Source organism: Condylura cristata, unplaced genomic scaffold, assembly GCF_000260355.1.
Source record: "Condylura cristata isolate star-nosed mole 26May11 unplaced genomic scaffold, ConCri1.0 scaffold00017, whole genome shotgun sequence".
Taxonomy (NCBI): domain Eukaryota; kingdom Metazoa; phylum Chordata; class Mammalia; order Eulipotyphla; family Talpidae; genus Condylura; species Condylura cristata.
This window is the reverse complement of record NW_004567118.1, coordinates 6,049,091-6,075,848: the sequence shown is the minus strand read 5'-3', so window position 1 is coordinate 6,075,848 and position 26,758 is coordinate 6,049,091. Positions and strand designations below refer to the sequence as shown.

Here is a 26,758-nt window from a genome sequence, read left to right as displayed (position 1 = left end):
TGGGACTGGGAGTACCAGAGCTCCCCCCTCCCCAGCTGTGTGGACAGTGGTCATCTGCCCTGGCCCAGGAGGTGGTTCCACGCTCTCTGTGTTGGCTGGGGGTTTTGCACTCGGCCCCTTCATGGCCGACTTCCCCAAAGCAAGATTCTCTTGGTGTCTAACCCAGATTGTCTTCCCCTGGCCCAGGCCCTGCCCTCGCCTGTCAGAATCCTCACTTAGATGTGGCCCACTGAGCTCGGCTGCCCTGTGCCTCCAAGTCAAGGGGTCCACATGGCGGTCCCCCCCACCTTCCTTCTCTCTTCATGGTCCATCTCCCTTCCTCTGCCCTGCCATCGCAGGAAAGGTCTTTCTCCAAGCTCACCCTATGAGCAAGGCCTAACAAACTTCCCTCAATCCTCTGTTGGGGGGGCTAGTTGGAGGGGGTCCCCCTAGAGCAGCCTGATGAGACAGGGTCTGATGGCCTGCTGAAGTCACTGGCCACTGAAGTACGTCACTGGTGGGTGTGTATGTCCCAGCCGGACGCACAACCACCTCCCTTTCATCCTTTGTTCCACCAGCCCGGCCCATTCCCACCGCGGATTCTCGAATTCCCAGCGTGGCGTGTCCGATGAGCCAGAGTCTTCGCCCGGACACGACTCTGCCGGCCCTGCCCTCTGCTCTCCTCCTCCTCCTTGCTCCCTCCCAGCCACAGTGGGGGCAGTTCTTTACCATTTCCTCTTGCCCTCTCCTGGACAGGTCTTACTGGCCACTGGGGAACTGTGATTGGAAGAATGAAGAACTTTTAGGGGTGGTTTAGGGAATGAGGCAGGTGTAGACAACATTTCCCAGGGAGCAAAATGAATGCTGGTTAGTGGTTTGGGGGGGCAAGGAACACACGTGTGCCAGGGGCGGGGAAGTGGGCCCGGCGGCCTCCTCAGCCTCCCTTCCGCCCCTGGATGCCAGCCTCAGCCCTCCGCCTCATATGTCTGGTGGCTCTGGCCGGGCAGCCACCCCCCAAACACTCCTCCATTCACCCTGACTTCACTTGCTTCTCATGTCGCAGGCAGTGGCCACCAGTGTCGGACTGTCCCGACTGCCCACCTCCCTCTGGCCAGGATTTGGACCCGGAACCGGGGCTCTAGCCCCTTCCGAGGCATCCAGAAGCCTCCCCAGCCTGGCCGCCCTCCACCTCATCTCTAGAAACTGCTGTGGCTGGGACTTCCCCCACAAACACCACCACATCTTCTTTCCCCTCCTTCCGCAGTCCTCGCCTGGCCTAGCGGCCTCCCCATCTCCCCAGCTTCGAGCACCCCCTGCCCCCCATCCTCTCTTGCAGTGCTCCCCTGTGTGCTGGGTGTTGCTTAAGTAAGCCAGGAGTTCCCCAGGAATGGGCTTCACCCTCCCTCTAGATCTCCCTCCATTCTGATTAGAGATGCACCTTTATATTGACCCCAAATCCCAGAACAGTCCACAAGAACAGGGCAATTGTTGGGGAAATGAAAGAACTGGCAAGAAACGAAGCACAAATAAGTGCCTAGGCGCTGGCTGTGGTAGAGCAGAGATGCAAAGATGGGAGGTTCATGGGGTGGGGTGGGGTCGGGTGGGGTGGGAAGAGAAAAGGAGGTGACAGAGGTTCCCTGGAAGTTTCCAAAGTGAAGTATGGGAAAGGTGAAAGTCCTTCCAGTAGGGGTGGCTGAGGAGGGGGCTATTTGGGGGGGCAGTGCTGAGGATGGAGGGAGCGTGTTCTATCTTTCCATATCTTCTCGAACTCTGCGCACCTAGCGGAAGCCCTGGATGCCAGGGGTTCAGTGGAGCTATCCAGAGTCATTAAAAAATGCTGCAGAAGCCCCCAGGCGGTCACCAATCTGGACCTGGAAGAGAACCCCCTGGGTTCTCAGCCTGGATCTGCCATTAATTAATTTGCTGAGGGATCTCTGGCAAGTTCCTCAACTTCTCTGGGCCTCCCTTTCCTGTCCCCACGCCTCCACCACAAACAGGTGCCTGAGGGAGAGGTGGAGCCTCCTCCAGGCTGGCTCCCAGGCAGGGGGGGGGGGGTGACCTCCCCAGCCTCTCCCTGTGCTGGTGGCCAGGGCCCGTGGTGCCTTCCTGGACCCCCTCCCTGGTCTGCGGAGGAGGCTGGTGAAGGGCGTGTTGTGTGTTGTGTCTGTCATTCCTAATGGGAAGGTTAATGCCCTACACCTTGCTTTCATAGCCCTTCTTAGGGACCCCCCCACCAGTGTGAGTCCCCGCTGGTGCCCTGAGCCCCCTCCTGATACTTCCCATCTTCCTGTTCACCTGGGGCCCTGCACGGGAGCTGGAGCAAACCCTCAGGAGAGAGGCCAGCCCAGCACTCCTGATGAGCAATAATTTGTTTTATGACAGAAAAGGAAATTGTCTTCAGTTTCACAAGAGCGAAACGAATTCGTTTGAAGTAGTTTGCCCCGCGGCAGGCTGGAGAAGGTTTCTCTCTTGAGCTTGCCTTCCCTCTCCTTCTCTCCCCCTCTCTCCCTCTTCCCTTCTAATTACTGCAGCTTCCAAGCTGTTGGCATGAGTCGATGCCAGGCTGTCAGATGCCAACTGCCCCAGGATCTCACCTCTTGGGTGTGGATAGGGGGATGGAGCCACAGGAACAAGGTGGGGTGGCACTCGGTTCAGCCTCTGCCATGCCTGGAGCCTTGCCTGGCACCACAGGGAGGGAGGAGGAGGGCCGGGCAGAGGGCGTCTCTGGGCCTGGGGAGCCTTCGGCATCTGGATGTCCAGGCAGGGGCGTGTTGTGGCCTGGTGTGCTTTCCACCATGGGGTCCCCTGTTTTCTGGTCGGCCCTCCTTCTTTGACCTCCCTGATGCCAGCCTGGAAGTTGAACACCGGGGTGGCTTCTGGCAGGAGAATGGACCACAGCCACCTACTAGGGCCAAGTCTCCAATCTTCGTCTGGGAGGGTGAGGAGGAGCCTGTGAGGCATCGTGCACTGGTCAGAACAGTGTGTGAACAATCATGGGGCCCTCCCATGCCTGCTCTCAGGGCCCTCCCCACCCCCTCTGCCCCTCTCAGTCCTTCTAGCCACACAGCCAAGGCAGAGCCCTCAGGGAGGGTCAGAACCATTGGGAGAACCGGGAGCAGAGCAGTGAACAGCAACCCCTGCCTCCAGGAGCCTCTCTGCTCTGGGAGAGCCGCACTTGCTTCTAGGGAAGGGGCTGTGCGTGGCATGAGCCTGGCACAGAGCAGACACAAAACCTATCTGTTGAATGAGTGATAAATGCTGTCTGAATCGGAGGCGACACAAGAAATGTTCAGCTGGTGGAGGGAAAAAAAGGGCTCCTTATTAACCCCTTCCCTGTCGTGATCCCCTCCTCCTCCCCCAGGGAGTCCTCCGGCCTCCATCCTGGTCCTGAGCAAAGGTGTGAAGGGGCAGCTGGTTGCCTGGGCAGCAGGCAGACACCAGGCCCCAGGGCTGCTAACCTGGCACGGCTGCTTGGCGCTGGGCGCCCTCTAGAACAACAAACTACATGTCTCTAATTCAGCACTTCCTGTTTGTCTTGATATTATCGCCTGTCCTTGAAGCCCACAGGCCCAATCACCCAATCAAGGACGGGGGCAAAGGGCCTGAGCTTTGAGGACTCAGAGACAAGGAGAGGCAAGAGTGCTCTGCCCTGCAGTTTCAGGCTGTGCCCGAGGGCGCTGGGCAGAAGTCTGTCTAACGCTCCAGGGTCTAAGTGTGGAGCCTGAGGACACCCACGCTGGGATCGTGATTCTCCTTCCCCCTCTGTGACTGCTGATTTTAAAGACTTATTTATTTATGCATTTAGAACTGGGGTACAGGCCAGAGGAGCAGTGGGGGATGGTGAGAAGATTCACCAGAGACAGTGAGGAGCAGAACAGGCGGATCCCCTGAAACCCACTGCTGAGGAGGCCGAGGGGAGACAGAAGAGGTCTGCTGAGTCTTGGGGGTCACTCCCTGGCCAGGGATGGAACTCAGCGCTGAAGCGGCTGCAGACAGCTTCCTAACCCACTGCACCACCAGGGAGGGCCTGACTGCTGACTTTCTGATCCCTGCAGGACAGGCATTCAGGGTGGGAATCACCAAGCTTTGCTCTTCTCTTTCTCATTATCAACGTGGCTGGGAAGTTCTTTGTGGTGTCTAACATCAGTACCTTTGGGAAATGGCTCCAAATTTTGGTGCCTCACCACCCAAGTCCATGGGTGTCAGGTTTCCAAGTCAGAACTGTAGGTGCTTTCTGGGAGAAGCTTCTGGTAGCCTTTGAGGCCTCCTAGGAGGAGCTGTCCCATCTCCACCCCCACTGTGTCTCTGTGTCCACCATGCTAGGCACCAAGATGGCTGCCCTGTGGGTGGCAGGATCAGGGCGAATTCCAGACAGGCCCCCACCCCGGCCAGAGGGGCAGCCTCTGCCACCCCCAGAGAGCCAGGTAATAACTGAGGGGCCACGCCAGGCTCGCCAGTACCTGAGCCACCGGCAGCAGATAATGACGGGGGAGCCGGGCAGGCAGAGCCAACCCCTCAATCAGGAAGCAAATTAAAAAGGGGAGGAATCTCCCAGACAGACCACAACAATGAGACCAGGTCCCCTTTCCAGGGCACTGCCCATCCTCCCCGCTACCCACCCGATTTCACCTACCAGGTCCTGATACCCAGCCTCTTCTCTAATTCCCCTCTCGTGGGATCTGTGGTTGGTTCCCTGGGTGACCCTGGCTGCAGGTTGGTGGCAGGATCCAAGTGGCCAGGACACAGGTTGCCAGGGCTCTGAGGGTACCTTCACCAGCCTGAACTTGGATTCTGACAGGTTACTGGATGTAGCTTGGGGTGAAAGAGGAGGGGTCAAGGCGGGCTCTGGTGCAGTCCATCAGGACTGCTGGAGGCCAGGTCTCAGTGGTTGCGACACAGGGGTGACAGAGGACCTCCAGCAGCCCCTGGCCTGGCAGCCTCTTAGCCTCTGCAAAGGGCAGTCTGTCCAATACCGGTTCTTGCAGCCTTAGCACTTGTCACTGCAGAAGATGCTGGGCACACAAGGAAGAACAGGGAAGCTCCAGTTCCTGAGGAGCTCATACACACGCACACACACCACTGTACTGCCTGCCAGGTGTATTTTAGGACTCTGCAAACAGAAAAGTCAGGGTCATACAAGTAGGACTCAAAAGATCAAGAAGAAGGTCCCTCCTTGGTGGTGCAGGGGTTAAGGCGCAGCACTGTGAAGCTGTCTGAAGCCACTGCAGCGTGAGTTCGATTCCGCCCAGGAGCTGACCCACATGGCGTGGCAGACCTCCCCTGACCCGCCCGCTGCTCCCCTCAGCAGTGTACTTCGTCCATCTGCCTGTTCTGCTCCCCACTTTGTCTCTGGTGAATCCTGTCACCACCACCCCACCTTTGCCCTGTACCCCAGCTCTGATATGCATAAATAAACAAATCTTAAAAAAGAAAATCAAGGAAAGCCCAGTGCAGAGATGCAGGGAAAATACCTAGGGGCCTGGAAATGTGTGGCCAGTGTGGATGGTGTAGAAGCCCCCAGTGGCTGGAACCAACCTGGGGAGTGGGAAGAGGCAAGGCTCGAAAGGTAGGCTGAGGCCAGATGGAGAATGGGGCTCAAATTCCAGGTCAAGGGGTGTGGACTTGCTTCTGTAGATACTGGGAGCTATTGAATGTTTTGAACCGAGACAAAACATACAGACCCTGTATGAAGAAGTGTGACTGCCCAGGGGGGACAAAGAAGACTCTGCTTTTCCTGCCTTTTCCCCCAGGGCTGCGGCTAGCCAGCCCTCTCTCCAGGCGCCTACTCGCCCCTTTTGGCCCAAACCGCCAACTCACTTTTCTGAGCAGACTGACAAGCACTTTCCCTTCCCCTTGCAGGAGCCACAAACCTTCCTGGGGAGGGTGGCAGCAGGGGCAGCTGGGGGTGGAGGGAAGCTGTCTCACTCCCCTTGCAGATCTTTGGGCTTCCAGGGTGATATTTTCCTATCGGATCCATGCTCTGCTTTCACGGTACCCTCCCCTGCCTGCCTGCCCAGGACTCCCTGGTCAGCTGGACTGTAGGAAATCTCTCCTCTAATTCACTGAGCTGTGGTTTATCCAGTCCCTTCTCAAAGAAAGACTGCGGGCTGTGTGGCCTGGGAAAGACATGCCTCCCCCCACCCCCCCAGGAGACGCCCACAAGTAGGGAAGATGAGAAAATAGCAACATGGAAGCAGAGCAGAGCACGGGACAGAAAGAGCTGGGCCACCTCTGCAAAGCAAGCCAGTGAGAAGGCTTCAGAGAAAGCAGTCTCTGGGTCAGGAGCCTGAAGGAGACATGTTCCCCTGAGTTGGAGGTGGGGGGCCAGGGGTGGAAAGAGTGGGAGCAAAAGGAGGAAGCTGAGCATGTCTGGTGAAAGTCAAGCCCAGGGGCTGGGCCGGGCTGGAGGGCTGGGCCAGGGCAATGGAAGTGAAGAGGACAGAGGTGAGGGAGGCCCAGGGGAGGGTCCTGACAGCCACTTCGCCCACTGAGCAGCTGCAGGTGCATCTCACGGGAGCGCCAAGAATGGCTTTTCAGCACGATGAATCTGCTAAAGGTCGAGAGACAGCTCAGGGTGGGGGACACAGAAATTCATGGGTGGCCTGAAAAATAAGCCAGGGGAGAAGTAACTCCTGGTACTAAGTGGCACTCCCGAGGACTCTCACAGACCAGTGCCCACTTCCAACTCATTCACTCACTCAACAAATATTTCTTAAGTATTTACTAAGTACCAAAAACCACCGCAGGCTCTTCACTTTTCTCCTTCTCTCTGTCTCCCACTTACACACTGACTTTCAGCTTGGAACACAGGCACACTTTCACCCGCATGCACGCTCCTGGGGGTCCCCAGCCAAGGTCTTCCTCCCCATCCGAATTAGTCCAGTAGCCACTGCCTTGGAGCAGACATGTGGGAAAAGTGTGGGGAGCAACAGGCAGAAAGGCTTGGAGCAGCTTGGGCGGCAGAAAGCTATTGGTGGGTGGGAAAGCAAAGCTGACCACTGAGGGTCAGGGATCTCCACAGGAGTAGCCAGGAGAAGGAGGAAAGACAGGGTGAGGAGAGCAGGACAGACCTCTGGGCTGAGGATGGGGGCGCAGGGGGAGAGCAAATTAGAGAGCTGGCGAAGGAAGCAGAGTCTTAGCAGCTAGAGGTGGCTGAGGGAGGAGGTGGGGGCCCGGGAGGGGGCCAGGGCAGAGGAAATGGGCCCAAGCACTGGAGACAAAAGTCTGGGAGTCTGAGCCTCCGAGGAGCCACCTGGAAGGTGCAGGCAGCGGCAACATCAAACCCAGGATCCAGGGTTGGCTCCAGGAGTGAGCTGGAGTGGGGGGGGGGGCAGGGGGAGCTGAGAGCAAGAGAGAGACTAGACTGTGCTAACCTGTGGGTCTCCAGCCACCTCAGCACTGCCCCTTCCTCTGAAGGCCACAAGCCAGGGCTCCAGAGTCCCGCCCCCCACCAAGCTCTGGGCCCCTTGTACCCATCCCATCTCCCTGCCTGTCATTGGTGATGGGAAAGCACATTACAAGGTGCGAACAGAGGAGGAAAGGGGGTGTCCTGCCAATTAGGGGGCCGGGCACATCAATAGCTCCCCTCCCTACAAACCAGTCAGGGTCCCCACACACCCTTACTGGTCCAAGGCTGGGGAAGAGATGTGAGGGCTGAGCCGTTTTTCTTTTCCCAACTCCCCCCACCCCAAATTCTCCCATCTTTTGGACTGGACCTGCTACCTAAGCATATGGAACCGATTGAAAGAATTTGTATGCTCACCTTATAATTTATGCAAATCAACTCTGTAATTAACTATAATTTGGAGGCATCCTTTGGTATTTGAGACATTTATCCATGAGGAAATGCCCTAGTGATAATGCTCCCGTATTAACATTATTTACTCCACCTGTGTGGTCTCCTCAGTTTGTACCCCCCCAACTCTGATTTTCTGGGCTGGAAGGTGGGGAGGGACCGGGAAGCCCCTCCCTGGAGCCTGTCTCAGTCCTGACGCCTGGGTTCCCCTGGGGGAGTTGTGCTGACTCTGTCCTCCCAATTTTGCCTGGCATTGAAGGCGGGGTGCATTGCTGTCCCCTAAGCCCCCCCTCCCACCACTTTACACCTTTTCTGCCTGGTGGGTAGCTTCTTGCTGGTGGGTTTTTTTTGATTTTTTTTTTTTGAGCTCTCTTAGGGACTCAACGTTCTCATCTCTGAAATGGGGAGAGGAAGGACCTGTCAGGGCCTTTACGGGATAATTACTAAAAAGCTAATGAAGGAACTGGGAATCCCCACTTTAGAGATTTCTGGGGGTACAGGGGGAGAAGCAGGTCAAGAGTTCAGGGTGCAGACTCCTGACTCACCCTTGGGAGACTGGGGGGGCGGGTGGAGGTGGCCCACAGCCTTGGGTTCCTGGGCCCTATGCCTGTGCAGAAGGTGCAGGGCTGCTCCTGTCCTCAGGGCCAAGGCCACGGCTGTGCAGACGGGATGTGATCACAGAAGAGCCTCCAGGCCACTCTGTGGGTCAGAATTTCAGGCTCCAGAGAGCTTGGGGAAACCGGTCTCACTTTGTTTCATCTCCTTTCTCCTTCCTGGTCTTAGTCCCTCTCTGCTCCAGGACATGCTCCTGATAGCCAACGTGCCTAAACGTACAGCCACCCTAAAATTAAGTTCATGTAAGAAGTTGGGGGCGTGGGGTGCCACTTAAATTCACCTCCACACCCGTCTCCCTTTCCAGGCCACGTTCCTAGCCTCTTCACTCTCCCGCCCTGAGCTCCGGGAGCCCTCAACTACCCGTACGTGCTCCTGGCAGCACTGCCCATGGTCTCATAGGACGTCGTGTCCACCCCAGCTGCCCTTCCTAAAGTCAGGGAGAGGGGCTTCCCTCCCACCTGACAGCCACAGAGCCCAGATTCCAGAGGTGGACCACTCCGAGTTGGGGACCCTGCGGGGGTGGGAAAGAAAAAGACCCACTTTCAGGGTGTGTGTGCACACACATGTGCTTCAGGTCTTAAAAGTGGCATTTCTTTTTTCTCACCACGTCCATGGAAGAAACTCCAAAGGTCAAAGGAGGGAGGTGGAATTTGGAGCGTTCTAGTCTTCCCAGCGCTCCCCCCAGCCACCCTGTCATTCCCTTCTTCCTACAAGCACCACTTTGTCCCTGTGCCCCTGGGTCAGATCTCTGTAGAGGGAAGGAAGCCCTGCTCCCTACCCCCACCCCCAGCTGCCTCTTCCAGCTGAAATCCCCCTTTCCTGGCAGACCTGAGACTCAGATCTCACCCCCTAACCCTCCCCCAGGAGAGGGGGGGCACTGTTTCCTGGATTATCCTAAAAGCTTCCGAGGCCCAGAGGACTTGGCAGCGCCCCTGCCCCCCTCTCTCACCCCCCCCTCTGGCTCTGACTGTCCCTCCTGTATAAAGCCTGGCTCTGCTGCTGTCACCCCCACTTGTCCCTCACTGCTGCTGCCAGCTCTGGCTCCATGGACTGGTAAGAGGGGCTGTTTCTGTCTAGTGCAGAGAGCAAGAGCATCAGATTTCCACTCTAAGTGAGGGTCACAGAGAAGGGTCTGGAAGCCTTGACTGTCTCTGAACTGGGGAGGACAAGATCAGGGGGAGATCTTGGAGGGGTCTGCATGGAGAAGCAAAGAGGGTTCCTTTGCAGTCTCTAGGCTGAGATCTGGGAGCTGTGGCGTGAGGCTCCACAGTGACTAGACGTTGGGAACTTCATTCTGAGAAAAGATGGGCTAATATTAGCAGACAAGCATGCAGAGTGCATGCGTGACAGAGACCCTGCAGATGTAGCAAGGGAGAAACTGCCATAAGCATCCTGTGAGGGACTCCCTTTATGAAGGAGGAGAGAAGACCTCAAATTCAAGCCCCAGAGGTCCACACAGGCACAAGGTGGACACAATGGCATGACGGTCACACATACACCTGCAGAGACACATACAGCTGCAGAAACACACACAGACACACCGCCCTACAGATTCACTATCCTCAGCTGGGTTCATCTTTCAGACTAAAAACAATATGGACACCAGTGAAATTTGGGTTATAATAGAATTAGTGTCCAACATAGGTCATGACACCTTGGTGAGTGTTTGTTGGTGAATAAAGGATGAAAGATAGGAAATCATTTGCCCCAGATCTGGACCCTATCCAGTTTCCCAGGAACCTGGGAGAGTGGGGGTAAATTAGTGTCAGGGCCAGCAGCTGGCTGTCTTTCAAATGCAGCCTGGAGGTGAGCTGGGAGTGGAGAAGAGAGCAACTAGGAAGCCAGGAGTTGGCAGACTGTGATTCTGGTCCCTGCTCTGCTTCTAACTGGCTGTGTGGCTTTGAGCTACTCACCTCCCTATTCTGATGTTCAGTTTCTTTGTCAGGAAAATAAGGGTTTGCACTAGACAATTTTTATGGGCAGACCAGCTTTGATATTCTCATAGCGTAATCTCCAGAGAAGGACAATTGAGGTTTGGAAGGGACCACAGATGTAGCTGTGACTTGTCCCAGCAATCAAGATTGGATCAGTTTGTCCTATTTAACTCAGGATCATGGACAGCTTTGATCTCGGGATTAGTTTAAGAATGCTGTCTTCTCTACCTTCAGGAGCTAGGGGAGTCAGGCTCCCACAGCCATGACTTCTGCCATTGTGAGGTTGGTTGAATAGCAGGCAGAGCATGGCTCATGAGCCTGACAGATCTGATCAGTTTCTTTCTCTGTCTCTTAATAGCTTTGTAATCTTAGGCAGGTCATTTAACTTCTTTGATCCTTGGCTTTCTCATCTGTATAATGGGGGAATAATGATAACTACTGTGTGCTTGGTGCTTATGAGAATTAGAGATTTGTGAAGCACCTGCAACATAGTAGGTGCTCAATAAATAAATGCTGGCTACAATGAACATGGAAATTAATAAGGCTGCTCCAGGAACAAGAGAGCTTGTTGACTGTAAAGAAGGTGTGAGGAGGAGTGGGTTGGTGGGAATGGAAGGTGGACATCTATGGCAAAATCTGCCCATTTACCCACTGGGGGGTGGGAGGGAGGGGGGCCGAAACGGTGCAAGTCCTGGGCAGATCTCCTCTGTTTGTGTGAGAGATGTGGGGGCAGCACTGATCAATTCTGAGATAAGAATACCAGCAAGGGGCAGGTCCTGAAGTGGTGGCATGTCCCTGTCACGTCACCCTTGGGGCACTGAGCTCTGTACAAAGCACCTAGCAAGTGGACAACCAAGGAGGCTGAAACAAGGACCGAAGTAGAGAAGGATCTAGAAGGAAGTGACTGGAGTCAGAGCAGAAACCTAGGCAGGGCAGGAAATCAGAATGACTGGGCTTTCTGGCAGTTGCATCACAGATGAATTTCATCCTAATGAGTCTTGCTCCTGGGCACCCCAGGTGGCTGTGGATGGGACAGGGGCGGGTTAAAGGAAGCCTGGCAGGAAAGTGGGATAGGGTGTCTACCAAGCAGAGGCTGGATCCTTTTCCCTGTTGCTTTCCAGGGATTCGGAAAGAACCAGGAAATAAGACAATCTTGTGCTTAAAAAAACAAAAACAAAAACGGGAGGGAGGACTCCCTCACCTAGAGTCAGACCAGGCATTGTTAGCACCTTAAGATCAGTAGCTTCCAGAACAAAGAAGGCCAACGGGCTGGGGGCTTCTCCAGCTGCCACTGTGTGGAAGAGGCAGGGGCAGAGAATGCCAAAGGCTTGAGGAATCCAGTAAGATGTCACCACTAGTCCCTGGCTCACGGGACCCTAACTCTATTCAGGATGTGCCTCTGGACTAGGATGCAGATCCAACTAGACTCAATTTGTAGATTGACCAAATGGAGATAGAACCACGTGGATAGAGAGGGCTGTCCACGTAGTATGACCACAAAGACCCAGAGCAGCTCTTAAGAATCCACATCTCAGGGGCCTTTGCGTGCAGATGGGAGCCCATCCATCACAAAGTGCGCCCATGATGTCATGGGGTAACTCCTGGCTTCTGGAGACCATCCTTTAGTCCACAGGTGGCTGCTCTGGGCTCTTTCAGCCTCCGGGGAACTGACACAGAGGCAAGGGCAGCTTCAGCCAGTGCAGGACTGGGGCTAGAGTTTAGGTCTGGAAAGACCTGGGTGCGTGTGTCTTGGCCCAACAGATATTTACTGGGAACAGACTTATTGAATAATTATACCACCACCACTAAGTTATCTTCCCATTTATCTGTGTGCTTACCAGGGGATCCACAGGGTTGTTTTAGCTAAGACTATTTCTTTAAGCCCCAGCTTGTACCCAGCCAGTCCTGATGAGAAAATCGAGTCCTCGAAAAGAGACATTTGTACAGAGGAATCTGACATTGCCTCTGGATAGGAAAACTTGTTTGAGGGAACGCCACATACACCACACCAAGGTCATTTTCAGGCGACTTTCAAGCAATAGTCGCGCTTCGCGAGTGTCCCAAACCGGAACGTGGGACCGGAGAACCAGCCATGAAATTGCAGCGGTACGAGCGCATTCAAACAAGGTTCCGTTCTGCCTTTACGAAATAGACGTAAAGACAAAAACGAAATTTTGGAAAGCCGATGACAAAGCGCCCTAGGAAAAGCAACTCGCCCAACGGAAAAAAATACGGAAACTGATCAGAATTCTCCAGCAAAACGGGAGCCTCTCCGGGGTCCAAGAGGCGATTAGTGAAGGCGCGAAGCGGAACGGGAGCGCGGGGCCACCAGTGTGCGCAGGCCAGCGGGCTGGGGAGGAGAGGAGCTTCCCTTCTGCAAAGTAAAGTATCTTGGGTTCAAGCGTGCAGGTAAGAATCAGGAAAGAGAGGTGACCGGGATCACTCATTCGTTCCCATTAAGTATTCCTTCTCAGGACCAGTCTGGAAACCCGTCCCAGCTTTCAGGGGTGAGTTCGCAAGACTAGCGGCAGGGCAACGGTTGAGCCCCTCCGGGACCGAGGGGTGGCGTAGACCATTTTTAAGAAGTGCATTTTGGAGGTGCTGGGGTTGCTGCCTAAGGGGAGGTGAAGAATGAGAACTGAGGGGGGGGGGCTGGGAGACGAGAGGGGGCAGAGATGGGTACACTCGGAGAGGAGAGGAGCCCCTCAAAATGCCGAGTGGTCGGAGAGGGAGACCCGGAAAGCGAAAGAGCAAAGCCTGGGGTGAGTGGTGGTGACCAGAGACAGCGGCGGCCAAGACGAATTTCTCACGGCCTAGCAACTGGGGGTTGACCGAACACGTACTTGGCGCTCAATCCTGCTTCTGTCCTCTCAGCCGTACCCGGCCGAGAAGGAAGGTTCGAGGACCGTCGAGGCAAACGCATCCCTAAGGCGCATCATCCCGGGACCCTCCCGCTCCTCTAGCCCCCCGAGGTCTGAGTCCTGGGTCCCCTACTAAATCACGCTCGAGGGCAGTTTTCTCCCCATGGGGGCGGGTCTCAGAACCTGGGAAACACTCCGCCCAGGCCCCTTGCCCAAGAGAGGCCAGGGAGGAGCGAGCGAGGGGCGGGATGCGACCTAGTTAGCCGCCCTCCCCCGCTCTCCGCCCGCCCCCCCGCGGGCCAGTCCCTGCTCGGCCTGCCGGCGGACCCAGCCCGCAAGGGTTAAAGGCGGCCGCAGGTGAGGTGGGCGGGGCCGCGAATTGGGGAAAAAGGAGCGCAGGGCAGAGGATGAAGGCAGAGCGCGCGGGTGAGTCACGGGCGGAGCAGGTCTCGCTCGCTCGTTCGCTGGCTGCAGCCCGCCCTCCGCCCTCCGCCCTCCCGCCGGCTCTCTCCGCCCCTCCTCCGCCGCCAGCCGCCGGTCTGATCGCGGCCCCCGCGCGCCCTCGGCCCCTGCCCCTCGCCGCTGGAGAGCCCGTCGGCGCGCAGGGCTCGCGAGCGCCAGTCTGTAGCGCGCCAGCCAGCCGCGTCCGGAGCCCGCGCGCAGCCTCGAGGTAGGAGTCGGGGTCCGGGTGGCCAGGGGTGCATGTTACCGGTATCCTTCGCAAGGGACCGCGCCGCAACTTCCAAGGTCTCCAAGGGCGGTGGTCCTAAAGGAGCCGGAGGGCTTAGAGTCTCGGAGGAGTGAAAACTGGGCAGACGGGAGAGACTGGTGGGACCAAGGAGGCTGGAAACTGGGGAAACTGGAGAGACTGGGACAACCAGAGGATTGGAACCTTGAGGACGGGGAGTACGGAAGTCCTGACCACTTGAACGCCGGTGATCGGGAGAACCAGCCGGCGGTAGTGGGGGCTGGAGGTGGCCCTGCCTGCCTTCCCTTGTTGGGGAGCGAAAACCGGGAGTGCGCGCTCTGCTGATTCCTTTCCCGAGAGCTTGGTATCATGCCATTGCAGCCCAGACTAAGCTCCCTGGCCCTGTACCGGGAGAGGCCACTCCGGAGCCGGGTCGTCCTAGCCTCCCCACCCCCCAGCCCCTGGGGCAGGTCCCAGGCGCCAAAAGCTATTAGGGTCCCAGGCTTCTCCTCCCGCCCAGCCCCTTCTGGGCCGCCCCGCCTGGGCCTGAGGCTCCGTTCCTGCTGCTTCTCTCCTTTCTTGTGGTGAGGATGCCGGAGCCTGAGTAGGCGCCCAGTCCTCCTCTCCCTCCCACTCCAGACTACCTGCGCCACCTCCCTGGTCCCTGAGGCTGAAAGTGGTGGGGTCAGCCGAGCTCTCTGTGGGAAGGAATCATCGATGCCCCAATCCTGCCGTTTCCTTCCCCACTATCAGATAAGGCCCCGGCACACAAACCCGATGATCCTCTGGCAGCAGGGTTCTCGGGCCTTAGGGAGAGGTGATGAGAAGGGGCATCTTCAAGTCACAGGTGTGCGGTGGAGAAAGAGGTGGGGGTAGTTAAGTGCCCACAGATTCAGGGAAAGATTAACATTCCAGCAGTCTGGGACTTGGTACATAGAGGCACTCACTACAGGTTTGTTGATTAAATGAAGAAATTAATGTCTTTGTTCGAATCACTTTTCCAAATACTATCTCAGTTTCCTCTTTTCTGAAATAAGAGGATTGACCTGGAGCAGTGGCTCTCAACATGACTGCATACTGCTGTCATCTAGGGAGTTCTTAAAAATGATCCATTCCTAAAGTGCACCCCCCCCATCTAATCTCTTTAGATCATTCTTAAGTTACAACCCTCCACTTCCCCAGTTCTGACATTGCATCCCTAAAAGGGGTGGTTTACTGGTAGGCCCCTTTCCACTGACCACTGACCAACTCTTCTCTGGGAGAAGCTGACCCCTCCGAAGTGGAGTGAGTGAATAGGGGTGATTGGAGGAGGTAGGGCATGGGTAAGCAGCCCAAGAGTGGGCTGGAACTGGTGTGGAAGGGGTTTGGCTTCCATGGGTGGTGAGAAGTCCTCTGAAAGTGTCACTGCTGCACCCAAGGGAGGTGAAATCCCTGGCTAAGTGAAAGGGGAGGGGCCCAGGGGTGGAAGTAGGTTGTTTTTTTTCTGTTTGTTTGTTTTTTGGCTAACCCAAGTGGGCTTGTGGGGGCAGTGATGGGGGAAGTGCACAGAGCAACGAATCTTTTCCTCAGTGACTGTGTCTCAGGGAAGAGCTTTTTCCAGAATTTATGAACCAGCTTTGGACTTTGGGAAGTCGGGTCACCTCCAGCTTTGAGTTTCAGAAACAGACCACCTCCCTCACCTCATCTGTGCCCTGAGTTAAACCAAGGAAGCAGAATTGGGTCTGGATCCTCCATTTGCATTGACAGCGAGTGTGTGTGGGGGGAGGGAATGCCACTGCTTGGACACTGATGGTGGAGTCCACTATGGTACTGGAGGTCCAGAGAGCTCTCTGACACCAGTCTGAGCCAGCCCAACTCCCAGGATAAACTGAGTCCTAGGGGAAGAGTCACTTAAGGGAAGGTAGACTTCCATCCTCCTCTGCACTTAGCCTAGAAACTCACAACCACAGCCCTTCCTAGCATTCCTAACGTCCCTTAGCTGACCTTAGGTCCCACACAGAGGGGAGTTTCTCTTTCACACCTCGGGGCCAGAGAGGAGCACTTTGCAGGGAGAGGCTGTGGGTTGGGACTGAAAGTGAGGTGGTCATTTACCTCACTTCACCTCTTCTTTGTCTCCTTTAGGTCCCATCCGAGGTGTCCCTGACCGTCCCTGTCCCCCACCCCACCCCGGATTCCGGCAATGCTAACCGCTGTCTGCGGCTCTCTGGGCAGCCAGCACACGGACGCGCCTCACGCCTCTCCGCCGCGCCTGGACCTGCAGCCTCTGCAAACATACCAGGGCCACACGAGCCCCGAGGCCGGGGACTACCCCTCCCCCCTGCAGCCTGGAGAGCTGCAGAGCCTCCCGCTGGGCCCAGAGGTGGACTTCTCACAGGGCTATGAGTTGCCGGGGACCTCCTCTCGGGTAACCTGTGAGGACCTGGAAAGCGACAGTCCCTTGGCCCCGGGACCCTTTTCCAAGCTCCTCCAGCCGGACATGTCACACCACTACGAATCGTGGTTCCGGCCAACTCACCCAGGCACCGAGGATGGCTCATGGTGGGACCTTCATCCGGGCACCAGCTGGATGGACCTCCCCCACACTCAGGGCGCGCTGACCTCACCTGGCCACCCGGGGGCGCTTCAGGCTGGTTTGGGGGGCTACGTCGGAGACCACCAGCTTTGTGCCCCGCCGCCCCACCCACATCCACACCACCTCCTCCCAGCCGCCGGAGGGCAGCACCTCCTGGGGCCTCCAGACGGGGCTAAGGCCTTGGAAGCAGCGGCCCCGGAGTCCCAGGGGCTGGATACCAGTCTGGACGGGGCAGCCCGACCCAAAGGCTCTCGGCGGTCAGTGCCCCGCAGCTCAGGCCAGACGGTGTGTCGCTGTCCCAACTGCCTGGAGGCGGAGCGACTGGGGGCTCCGTGCGGGCCGGATGGGGGCAAGAAGAAGCATCTGCATAATTGCCACATCCCGGGCTGCGGGAAAGCCTACGCCAAGACGTCGCACCTGAAGGCGCACCTGCGCTGGCACAGCGGCGACCGTCCCTTCGTGTGCAACTGGCTCTTCTGCGGCAAGCGCTTCACGCGCTCCGACGAGCTGCAGCGTCACCTCCAGACCCACACGGGCACCAAGAAGTTCCCCTGTGCCGTCTGCAGCCGCGTCTTCATGCGCAGCGACCACCTGGCCAAACACATGAAAACCCACGAGGGCGCCAAAGAGGAGGCTGCGGGGGCTGCCGCGGGCGAGGGCAAGGCGGGCGGGGCCGGGGAGCCCCCCGGGGGCAAAGGCAAGCGGGAGTCCGAGGGCAGCGGGGCTCCCTCCAACTGAGCTCCCGGCGCCGCCTCCCTGCTGGCCTCCCCTGGGGGCTTCGCAAGAGCGCCCCCGCCCCATCGCCTGCTGTCGGCGAGGGGCGGCTTGAGGAAGAGGTGGTTATTTATTGACGGGGAGGAAAAGCGGGGCGGGGTCAGGGAGACGGGCACTAGGGGTTTTAGTCTGGGGCTGGGCGGGACGCATTAGACTGGCCGGGCCGCGAGGAGCTTCGAATGCCTCTCTGCTCTCCCCTTCCTCACTATTTTACTCACCCCCGGGGCTGGGGGCAGCGGTGGCGTGAGGAACCCCAACCGCGGCTGGAGGGCGCGGACAGGCCAGGGGAGACAGCACCCGCCGCGCCCCGTCCCGGAGCGGGAGCCGCGAGCCGCGAGCCGCGAGGAGAGGGGCCGCCCCTGGCGCTGGGGGTAGCTGTCTGGACTCGCCCTTAGCGCCTGGGAACCGTGACATAAAAGCGCCTCCGGAGCCGCCCAATGGCCCCGGCCCCTTTCATCCCGGGTGTAGTGAGTGCTTCTACCCCTAGGGTTTCCGGGCAGATGGGGGCGGCTGGGGGTCCAGGGTGCTTGCTGTAGAAAACTCCTTTGATGCACCTCCTCATTAGCCCGACCAGACCCCAGTTGGAGGGTGCCATGAAGGAAAAGCTTGAGAGGGCCAGAGTCCGCACAGCTCCAGCCGAACTGCGGGGTGGAGGAGAGAGCTAGATGTGAGTGAGCGGTGAGCAAGGAAGTCGCTGTCTCAGATTGAAGAAAGGGATTTGGTGGGGGAGTGGAAGGAACGAACTCCTTCCCTCCAGCTGATTCAGTCCTTAACTCTTGTCTTTATAAAAAAGAAAGTTCAGCTCAGTAGTCCCTGCTCCCCGCCTGGTATCCCATGTAAGCCTTCAAGGCCACAGAAGCCTCACTCTAGAGTTGATGTAGTACCTCATCCCATTCCTTACCTTCCCCTTGGGGCTGGAAGAGGGTCACCTGGGTTGGATGGGGTGCCCCTGCAGGGGGACCTCCACTCAAACTGGAGGGCTCTGTCCTGCCTGCCAGCTCCTCCTCTCCGAGGGAAGTTCCCAGGTTTCTTTAGCTCCACCCTCCCCTTTCTCTGCAGCCTGCAGCCTAGTGTCTCCTGCAGAGAGTGGGCTAGGGGGCTCCTTCCTCCCCCATCTCATGGGGTGGGAGGCTCCCCTTGCATAGGAAGGAGTTGTGCCCCTGTTGGAAGGGGCTCTGCCTTTTGAGGTGACTTCCAGGAAGCTGCTCCTGTTCCTTCTTTAGATGCTAGCAATCCATCCTGATTGTGATCAGGGAGGTGGGGGAGGGGCGGGGCAGGGCAGGGCGCAGCCTAGGTTGAGCCAGGTAAAGGGAAAGAAGCTGATCTGGGGAAGGGGCTGGTGGGCCCAAGTAGAGGCCTTAGCACTGCCCCTTTCTCCACCCAGAGCGCTATTCAAGGATTAGTTGTGTATTGATTTTTAAGTTATAAGCAAAGGGTATTTTATTTAATATTAGGGAGTATATGTGTGTGGTGTGTGTAGCTGTGGTGTGTGTGTGAGTGCATGTGAGTGTGTGTATTTCTCTACTGAGCCTGGGGTCTCCAGCCAGGGAGATCCCATCTTTTTCACATCATCCATGGTCCTGGAGGCCAGGTCCACAGTGTCTCTTCCTCCCTTGGGGATGCTGGAACCCCATGCCGAGGACTGGGAACTACATGGGAGGTGAGGCCGGGATCTGGGTGGGAATGTTTGTGGAGAGGGAGCCTTTAAAAGGGACAGAGTGCCTGTCATGGGCCTGGGGTAGTTTAAGAAGTAATGTTCATTCTTTATTCCCCCTCCCCCTCCCTCCTGCTAACCCACCCAGAGTTCCTTTCCTTGCTGAGGGGTGGGGGTGGGGGGCAGGACAGTTGGCAGTGCCTGTAGGTTGCCTGGCAGGTGGAGGGGGGAGAAGGAGGGCACTGTGGGTGTGGGATGCCTCTTCTCCTCCACCCATCGAAACCAGCCACCCCCACCCTGTGCCACCAGGACGGCCTTTCCTGTGACCCTTCGGAGAATTCCTGAATGGGTGCTGGTGGTGGAGGGGCATGGGTGTCCCCCCAGGGAGGCCCCGAGCTCTAAGGTGTGCTGGTGAGGGCTTTGGATAGGTTTTCTTCTGCTCCCCTCCTTTCTAGATCTAGGTTGTGCCTGGCTGCCCACCTCAAGGCAGCCCCCTAGAGGAGAAATGTAGGAATTTTTTTTCTTTTAACTGCTGTGAACCCACTTTGAGGGGGAGGAGGAGGAGGAAACAGCCTATGTTTTTTATGCCATAATAAAGTCATCAATACATCGTTGCTTCATTTGTCTTCCGATTCGAGTTTCCTTTTTGACTCAGTGGTCCTCAGCAGTGAAGACCGTGCTGGCTGTGGGGTGGGGTGGACAGTGCCTTTCACCTGCAGCTCTCTGCAACCTTGCCGCAGAGCTGGGCTGATTAGAAGGGGCAAAGCCTGCCCCTCTGGCCCTGAGGGGGCTGGTGCAGATGGGGGGAGGAACTCCAACAGCAGGGACCAGAGGTTCTGGATGTTTCCTTCCTCCGCACAAGCCCCTTGCTCCCCCTCCCCTGCCAAGCACGCTGGTTCTCTGCCTGCCTGAGATAGCCGCCTCTGGTTCCCTCACCCCGCCCCATGGGGGTGTGCGTGTCAATCGGTCCCTCTGGCTGTGAGTGAGGTGGGGGTGACTGACAGTGATTTCTTCACTCAAGATGATCCCTATCAGGGACAAGGCGATGAAAGGCAGCCAAGTTATCTGATGGGCTCCCTCCCAGCTGGAAAGTAGGAGGGAAAGGCTCGCACTGCAGCTCTCAGCTAGCGACCAGCCAGTTACACAACCCGCTGCGTGCAATGTGCAGCCTGGCCCACAGGGCGCCCTCGCTCCGGCAGAAACGCTCCCCTGGCCAGGCTGCCCCATGCCTGGCATGCAGCTGGTGCCCAGCTTGTGCTAGATCAGTAAAACCCTTATGCCTCCAGAGCCACACAGCCAGGAAGGTCGTCAAGAGGATCCATTTTGGGCTCCGACAGAGCAGAGTGGCTGATGGAGTTCCTTCGCAGCCAACATTCTGGCCAAAACCATTAACTTCCCTGCTGGGGTTTCTATTTCCCCTACTCTCACCTGAACCCAATTTCTTAGAACCAAATCTGGTATCCAGCTTGGCCCATCCCATCACTTGTTTAGGGAAGTCTGGCCCATCCCATCACTTGTTTGGGGGAGTCTGGGGTCACAAAGTTTAAGGGCACCACAGGGTAGGGGCATCAGAATGATGTAGGGGTTATAGAGGAAATCAGATGTTTGGGGGGACCAACCTGGATTGCGAAGCCTGTGAGGAGGGTCAGGTGAGTATTCCTGTGATATGGAGCCTGCCCTCTCCCTGGGATGCTGCCTCTTTTGTCTGCCTCCTGGGGGAGTTAGACCCCCAGGAACCTGGCAGGGGCTCTCTCCTTCTCCCCCAGCGCTGAGGGCAGCTGTGAGGCCGGCTGGGCCTGTCTGGGCCTGTCTGGGCAGGGCTGGGGCCGCCCCTCCTCCCTTCAGCTCCTCCCGCTGACCTGCATTCTTAGTGGGGGCCTTTGGTGGGGCTGTCTCATGCTTGCTGGCTCCCTCGCTCTTATCCTGACAGCAATGCTGCCTAGCTGGCCAGGCCCCCCTGATGGGGCCCAACCTCTGACCCAGACAGATCTGGCACCCACCCCCTCTGACCGCAGGAGGAGTTAGGGAAATCAGAACATTTGGGCTAACTCTCTGGACACCTCTATGAGCCACCTTCTCTTCTTCTGGAGAGTGGGAATAGAGTCCTCTAGTGTGGGTGAGTGAGACTGGGACTGGGAAGTGACAGAGGGGCAGGAAGTCTGGCAATGCAGCCTGGAGCTGTGCGGGGCAACACACACTTCTCCTGCCTGTCTCTGCCCCCTAGTGGGAGTCTGGAGGAGGTGCAGGAGGTGAGCACACTGGCAAGTGGCTTGAATGCTTGTACTTGTCACCTACATACACACCTTGATGATGGCTTCTGGAATGGCACCCATAGCCACCTCACCACCCTTTCCCAACACCACACCAGAAGCAGGCTTCACCTTCCCATTAATCACAGAGAATCTGATTGCTCAGCCGGGCTTGGAAAAAAACTCTCCAGAACCAAATAGCCCACTTCTTCCCATGGGTATTTTAGAATCACTCATGGAGTTTTCCAAGATACCCCAACTCACTCCCCAACACCTCACCGAGTTATGCCCCTCAGGGATAGATTAGAGCAGCGTTTCTTAAGCTTCACACCTGGGACACTCATTACCACGCAGATTCTGATTCAGTAGGTCTGAGGTGGGGCCCGAGATTACATTTTTAACAAGCACCCAGGTGAAGCTGATGCTGGCATTCCAAGGACATTTGAGTAGCAGAGGATTAAAGTACTGTGTTGTGCAGTGGAAGCTGTCTGGTTGAAAAATAATCCCTCTTATACCCCCTGCCCCCCATGGCTGAAGACCACTGATGTAGCCCAGTGCCTTCATGTGGTTACTGCGAAAATTGAGGCCCAAAGACACCCCGCAGACCTGCAGCAGAAGCAAGATGAGGTGCCAGTCAGAACTCCAGAGCTCCAGCTAGTGCTCGCCCTGCCTCCAGCCCAGCTCTCGCCCATTGTCTCCACAAGCAGCGTCTCCTTTCTGAAGGTAGGCCCAGCTCCCACTTCATCCTTGTTTACCTAGAAGCAAATGTGAAAGAGCTCACATTTCAGACCCCCCAATGGCTTTCTCTGATGGGTCTCTGCCCACCTGCCTGCAGCCTGGTCCTCTACCTTCATCCCCACAGCCTCAGATGCTGAGGACAGGACTAGCTGGTGGCCTTGGAAGGACAAAGGTGGGAGAAGTCAGTAATCCTCAGGTCTCCCTTCCCCCACTCTGGGAGGCTCCAAAGGGCAAAGGGGCTTGAGGTGCATTTTTTAAGCGGTGATAATGGAGATGGTTTGTAGATGGAAAGATCTGGGGAGGCAGAACATTTGGGATTGCAGTCTTTCTCAGCACCCCTCGGTCAAGATTTCTCCTTTGCTGGTCCAGTTTCACTCGTAAAGCACCAAGTCTTTGCACTAGAACTTTCCAAGTGTCCCCTGGCAGCTCTCTTCCTACGTGGGGCGTGGGGCGAGAGAACAAGCCCACTGCAGGTCAGTGGGGTTTGTGTATATATGCTTTTTAAAAACTGCATTAGCGCATCCTTGGTGGCAGGACAGGTTAAAGCACAGCGCTATGAAGCTATCGCTCCCACTGAAACGTGAGTTCAATCCCCTGCCGGGGAGGCTACCCACCTGGTGCAGCAGACCTCTCCTGTCTCACCCACTGCTCCCCTCAGCAGTGTACTTCGCCCATCTGCCTGTTCTGCTCCCCGCTCTGTCTCTGGTGAATCCTCTCACCCCCAGCACCTCTGGCTTGTACCCCACTTCTGAATGCATAAAGGAACCTTTAAAAATAAAATGATTACATTAGCTTAAGTTATCCGTACTCCTCCTGGCCCTTGACCACTTTTATAGATCTTATTCACCAGGGGGCCGCCAACCTGTTTGTGCCTCTGGAATTCGAACCGGGCCTCAGCGGCTGGCGTTCTTCCTTGATCTCCACACGCCTGGCAGTCCCCGCTCCTTTAACAAATTAGCCCGGTTTGCTTTCCTCCCTTTTCACCTGGGCTCCTTTCCACCCCCACCACCGGCTCCCCGCAGTGACCTCATTAGAGGAACCGACCGATTCGTCGCAACTTTTATTGGGCCAGAAAGCGGCGCCTGTCGGGAAGGGCGGCAGGGAAAGGCGGCAGCCAGGCGGGCCTAGACGCGGCTCGGCTCCGAGAGGTGGTGCTGGCGCGCGCCCTGGTGGCAAACGGCGGCACTGCAGGCGCGGGGTTCCGGCTCCGCCTCCCGGGCGAGGCCTTCCAGGTCACCTGCGAGTCTCCGCCCAATGGGGCCGACCTGACCCAAGCCGAGACGGCACCGCTCGGGACGTAGCCGGGGATCTCGGAGGGAGACAGGGTGAGGGGCATACCAGGCGAAGCCAGAAAGGGGGGCTCGGGATTGCGGGACTCTTGGAGAGAAGTGGGGTAGGAGGCAGATGGTCACACCTGCATCGAAGGGCCGGGACCCCGTGCTGGGCCCGGGCGCGGAGGGTGCGGCATGGGCGCCTAACTCCCAAACCTGGAGCCTGCGGGGAGAGTGGGTGCCCCCGCGCGCACCCGGCACACCCAAGTGTATGTGCGGGGCTGGGCGTCAGAAGCCAGGGCCAGTGTCTCCCCTGGGTGTCTTGGCTCCAGTCAAGGGGGTGGCCTCCATCAGGACGGTGGGAGGCGTCCTGGAGGGGCACACTCATTCCCACCTCTGCCCAGATGGCATCGAGGAGCTCTGACACCCCATGTTCCTGCGACTGCTTTGTCTCCGTGCCCCCGGCCTCGGCCATCCCTGCCGTGATCTTTGCCAAGAACTCGGACCGACCTCGGGACGAGGTTCAAGAGGTGGTGTTTATACCAGCGGGCACTCACGCCCCTGGGAGCCGCCTCCAGGTGGGTGTGACAAATCCAGTGTCCTTGTAAACCCTCCTCCTCTGCTCCCACGCCTGGGAAACCATCAGATTTAGTGGGAAAGAACATACAATGAGCCTCCCCCCACACCCCTCCATGCCCCCCTTCGATGGTCACACCTGCATCAAGGGCCGGGACTCCATGCTGGGCCTGGGCTGAACCTAAACTCTCAGTTATCCTTCTCTGTGTCCTCATCTGTAACCTGGGAATAAGATCACCCTCAATGGGCTGTGGGCTGACTAGCACAGTGCCAGTGGTAGGTACCTTCTGCCTCTGAGGAGCCCTCTTTCTCCTCCCTTGTCTCCAGTGCACCTACATTGAGGTAGAACAAGCACCGAAGACCCACGCGGTGATCCTGAGCCGCCCTTCCTGGCTCTGGGGGGCTGAGATGGGCGCCAATGAACATGGTGTCTGCATTGGCAATGAGGCCGTGTGGACCAAGGAGCCCGTTGGGGAGGGGGAGGCCCTGCTGGGCATGGATCTACTCAGGTGCGGACCCCAGCCCTCCCTCATCTCCATACACCCTAAGTCCGGGACCCAGGCCACCCCTCCCCCAGCCTGGGCTGCAAGTTCTGTGGCCTCCTGGCAGTCACACTCCGTGGGGGAGATTGCCCCGCCCCGCTTCCTGGCCCCATTCCCACGGGCCTGGAGCCTCCATGGCCTCTGCTGGTCTAGAAGTAGTGGCTTAAAACCTTCTCAACCGCAGAGAGATCAGTGCCCGGGTACTGCTGTCCGAGACTCTCGGGTCTGTACACAGAACGCTCAACACAGCGTGAAGGCCTGTCACAGTCGTGCTCAGTGCAGTCAGCGCTGACTCGGGCCTGCCGCCGGACCTCTGGCCTCCCCGCCTACTGCAGCTCCCCCCAGCCCCTGGTAACCCTTCCACCCCTCTGCCTCTCTGTGCCAGGCTGGCTTTAGAACGGAGCAGCTCAGCCCGGGAGGCCTTGCACGTGGTCACGGGCCTGCTGGAGCGCTATGGGCAGGGGGGCAGCTGCCGGGAGGACCCCACGCCGTTCTGCTACCACAACACCTTCCTGCTGGCCGACAGGACCGAGGCGTGGGTGCTGGAGACGGTGGGGAGGCTGTGGGCTGCACAGAGGATCCAGGGTGAGGCTCTCCCGCCCGGGGGTGTTCCCCTTGTCCAGGCTTTGGGGGAAGAGGGAGCAGGCAGGGCCTGAGCTAGTGTGGCTGTCACAGCTGGAGGGCCTCCAGGGAGACGGAAGTGAGCCCGCCTGGATGTCTCCTCACCTGTTCACAGAGTCCTGCTGCTGCTTCCCGGCCTTCCTGGCCTTCCTGGTGCTCGGGCCACCCCTCACATGCCTTTTCCTCACCCTCCCCAAGTTGCCAGTACTTTTTTCCCTGTGATAGTTCTGTCTCCCTTCCCATGAGGGTCGGTCTGTGTCTTCACTGTCGGGCCCTTGGTGTCTCGCTGGGTGCCTGGCACGGGCTGAAGGATCCATGAGCAGTTCAGTTCCCCTGTCTCTGCAGAGGGGGCCCGAAACATCTCCAACCAGTTGAGCATTGGCGTGGACATCTCAGCCGAACACCCGGAGCTCCGGCCCCACGCTCAGGCGCAGGGCTGGTGGGACGGGCAGAGCACCTTTGACTTCGCTCGCGTCTTCTCCCTGACCCAGCAGCCTGTGCGCATGGAGGCCGCCAAGGCTCGCTTCCAGGCCGGGCGGGGGCTGCTGCAGCAACAGCAAGGTCTGTGAGCGGCTGGGCGAGGACCAGGAGGGCCACCTCAGAGCCAGCCCTTGATCTGAGGTTGTTGGTCCCCATCTACCTCCCTGCCAGGAGGCATCACAGCAGAGGCGATGATGGGCATCCTCAGGAACAAGGAGAGTGGCATCTGCATGGACTCCGGAGGCTTCCGCACCACAGCCAGCATGGTGTCCATCCTGCCCCAGGACCCCACGCAGCCCTGCGTCCACTTCCTCACCGCCACACCAGACCCTTCTAGGTGAGAGGGATGTGGGTGGAGCAGGCAGGGAAGAGTGCCAGGCGGAAGAGTGCAGACACACCGTGTCCCCATCCTTCCACCATCAGGTCAGTGTTCAAACCTTTCATCTTCGGGGAGGGGGCGGCCCAGGCCCCCCAGGTGCTGTCCCCCACTTTTGGAGCACAAGACCCCCTTCGGACCCTGCCCCGATTCCAGACGCAGGTGGATCGCCGGCACACCCTCTACCGTGGACACCAGCTGGCCCTGAGCCTGATGGAGAGTGAACAGGTAACCCCCAGGGATTAGGGGCCAGCCTGCGGGGTGACACGGCCTCTATCCCCAACTAGGACTCTGGAAATAGGAGGTGACCTGGGAGTAAAGACTTGAGAGCTGGAGAGAAGGGTCTGTCCCTCCAGAGCCAGCTGCCCAGGAGAATGCGGCTGCCCGTCCTCCTCCTGCCGTGCATGCCCGCAGACAGGCCCGCTAGACCCAGAGGGAGGCCTTTCCCAGGGACTCATCTCTGCCTTCCCCGGGCAGGATAAGGAGCAGCAGCTCCGGCAGAAGCAGCGGGACCTGGAGCACGAAGGCCTGGAGATTGCGAGGCGGCTGCTGACAGCAGAGTGGACCCCAGCCCCCCAAGAACTGGGCAGCCTCTTCCAGGCCTTTGTGGAGAGGGAGAGGCAGGCCTATGCCTGAACACACAGCTGCTCCTGGCCTGCGCTGAGCTGCGAGGGCTGAGAGGGCCCAGGACGCCCAGGCAGTAGAATCAGAGCACTGTCTGCACCCCTACAGCCTTGTCCTGAGGGCCAGCTTGGCCTCTGTCTCAATAAACATGCTCTGGTTCCCACTTGATCCCAAGTCCAGGTTGGGGGAGCAGGCCAAGCGAGGGCAAGGTGCAGCCTGAGCTGGCTTGGTACATCTGCTGGCCTTTGGGGGACAGTCTTCTGCCTCAGGTGACAGGAGCTCAACAGTGAAGGCTGCAAGGAAAGGGGTGGCCTGAGAGCAGGCGTGAAGGGTGACCAGGCAGGTCGTGGCGACGATGAGGGCCGAACTTGGTCCTCGGCGTGAACACCAGAAGGGCACTCCCCAGGGT

At 57.9% G+C, this 26,758-nt stretch overlaps 2 protein-coding genes across 2 annotated transcripts; both read left to right on the top strand.

Moving 5' to 3' along the window:
• The first annotated feature begins 9,334 nt into the window (after positions 1–9,334).
• SP6 (Sp6 transcription factor) lies at positions 9,335–17,601 on the top strand. The gene is made up of 2 exons (XM_004684281.1): positions 9,335–9,442; positions 15,994–17,601. Exon 2 carries the CDS (start codon positions 16,052–16,054, stop codon positions 17,180–17,182), a length of 1,131 nt encoding a protein of 376 aa, XP_004684338.1. The 5' UTR covers positions 9,335–9,442; positions 15,994–16,051; the 3' UTR covers positions 17,183–17,601.
• Positions 17,602–23,060: 5,459 nt separating this feature from the next.
• On the top strand, positions 23,061–26,507 carry SCRN2 (secernin 2). The gene is made up of 8 exons (XM_004684280.2): positions 23,061–23,184; positions 23,535–23,708; positions 24,034–24,215; positions 24,634–24,833; positions 25,215–25,430; positions 25,521–25,686; positions 25,773–25,953; positions 26,203–26,507. The coding sequence occupies exons 2-8, from the start codon at positions 23,535–23,537 to the stop codon at positions 26,359–26,361; spliced, it is 1,278 nt and encodes a 425-aa protein (XP_004684337.1). The 5' UTR covers positions 23,061–23,184; the 3' UTR covers positions 26,362–26,507.
• Positions 26,508–26,758: the final 251 nt, after the last annotated feature.

What these genes read in the sequence shown, in the direction of transcription:
- SP6 (XM_004684281.1), top strand. Translation starts at nt 16,052, where the DNA reads ATGCTAACCGCTGTCTGCGGCTCTCTGGGCAGCCAGCACACGGACGCG.
- SCRN2 (XM_004684280.2), top strand. Translation starts at nt 23,535, where the DNA reads ATGGCATCGAGGAGCTCTGACACCCCATGTTCCTGCGACTGCTTTGTC. An exon ending in CCCCTGGGAGCCGCCTCCAG is followed by an intron (nt 23,709 to 24,033) that starts GTGGGTGTGACA and finishes CCTTGTCTCCAG; the next exon opens with TGCACCTACATTGAGGTAGA. An exon ending in CTGGGCATGGATCTACTCAG is followed by an intron (nt 24,216 to 24,633) that starts GTGCGGACCCCA and finishes TCTCTGTGCCAG; the next exon opens with GCTGGCTTTAGAACGGAGCA.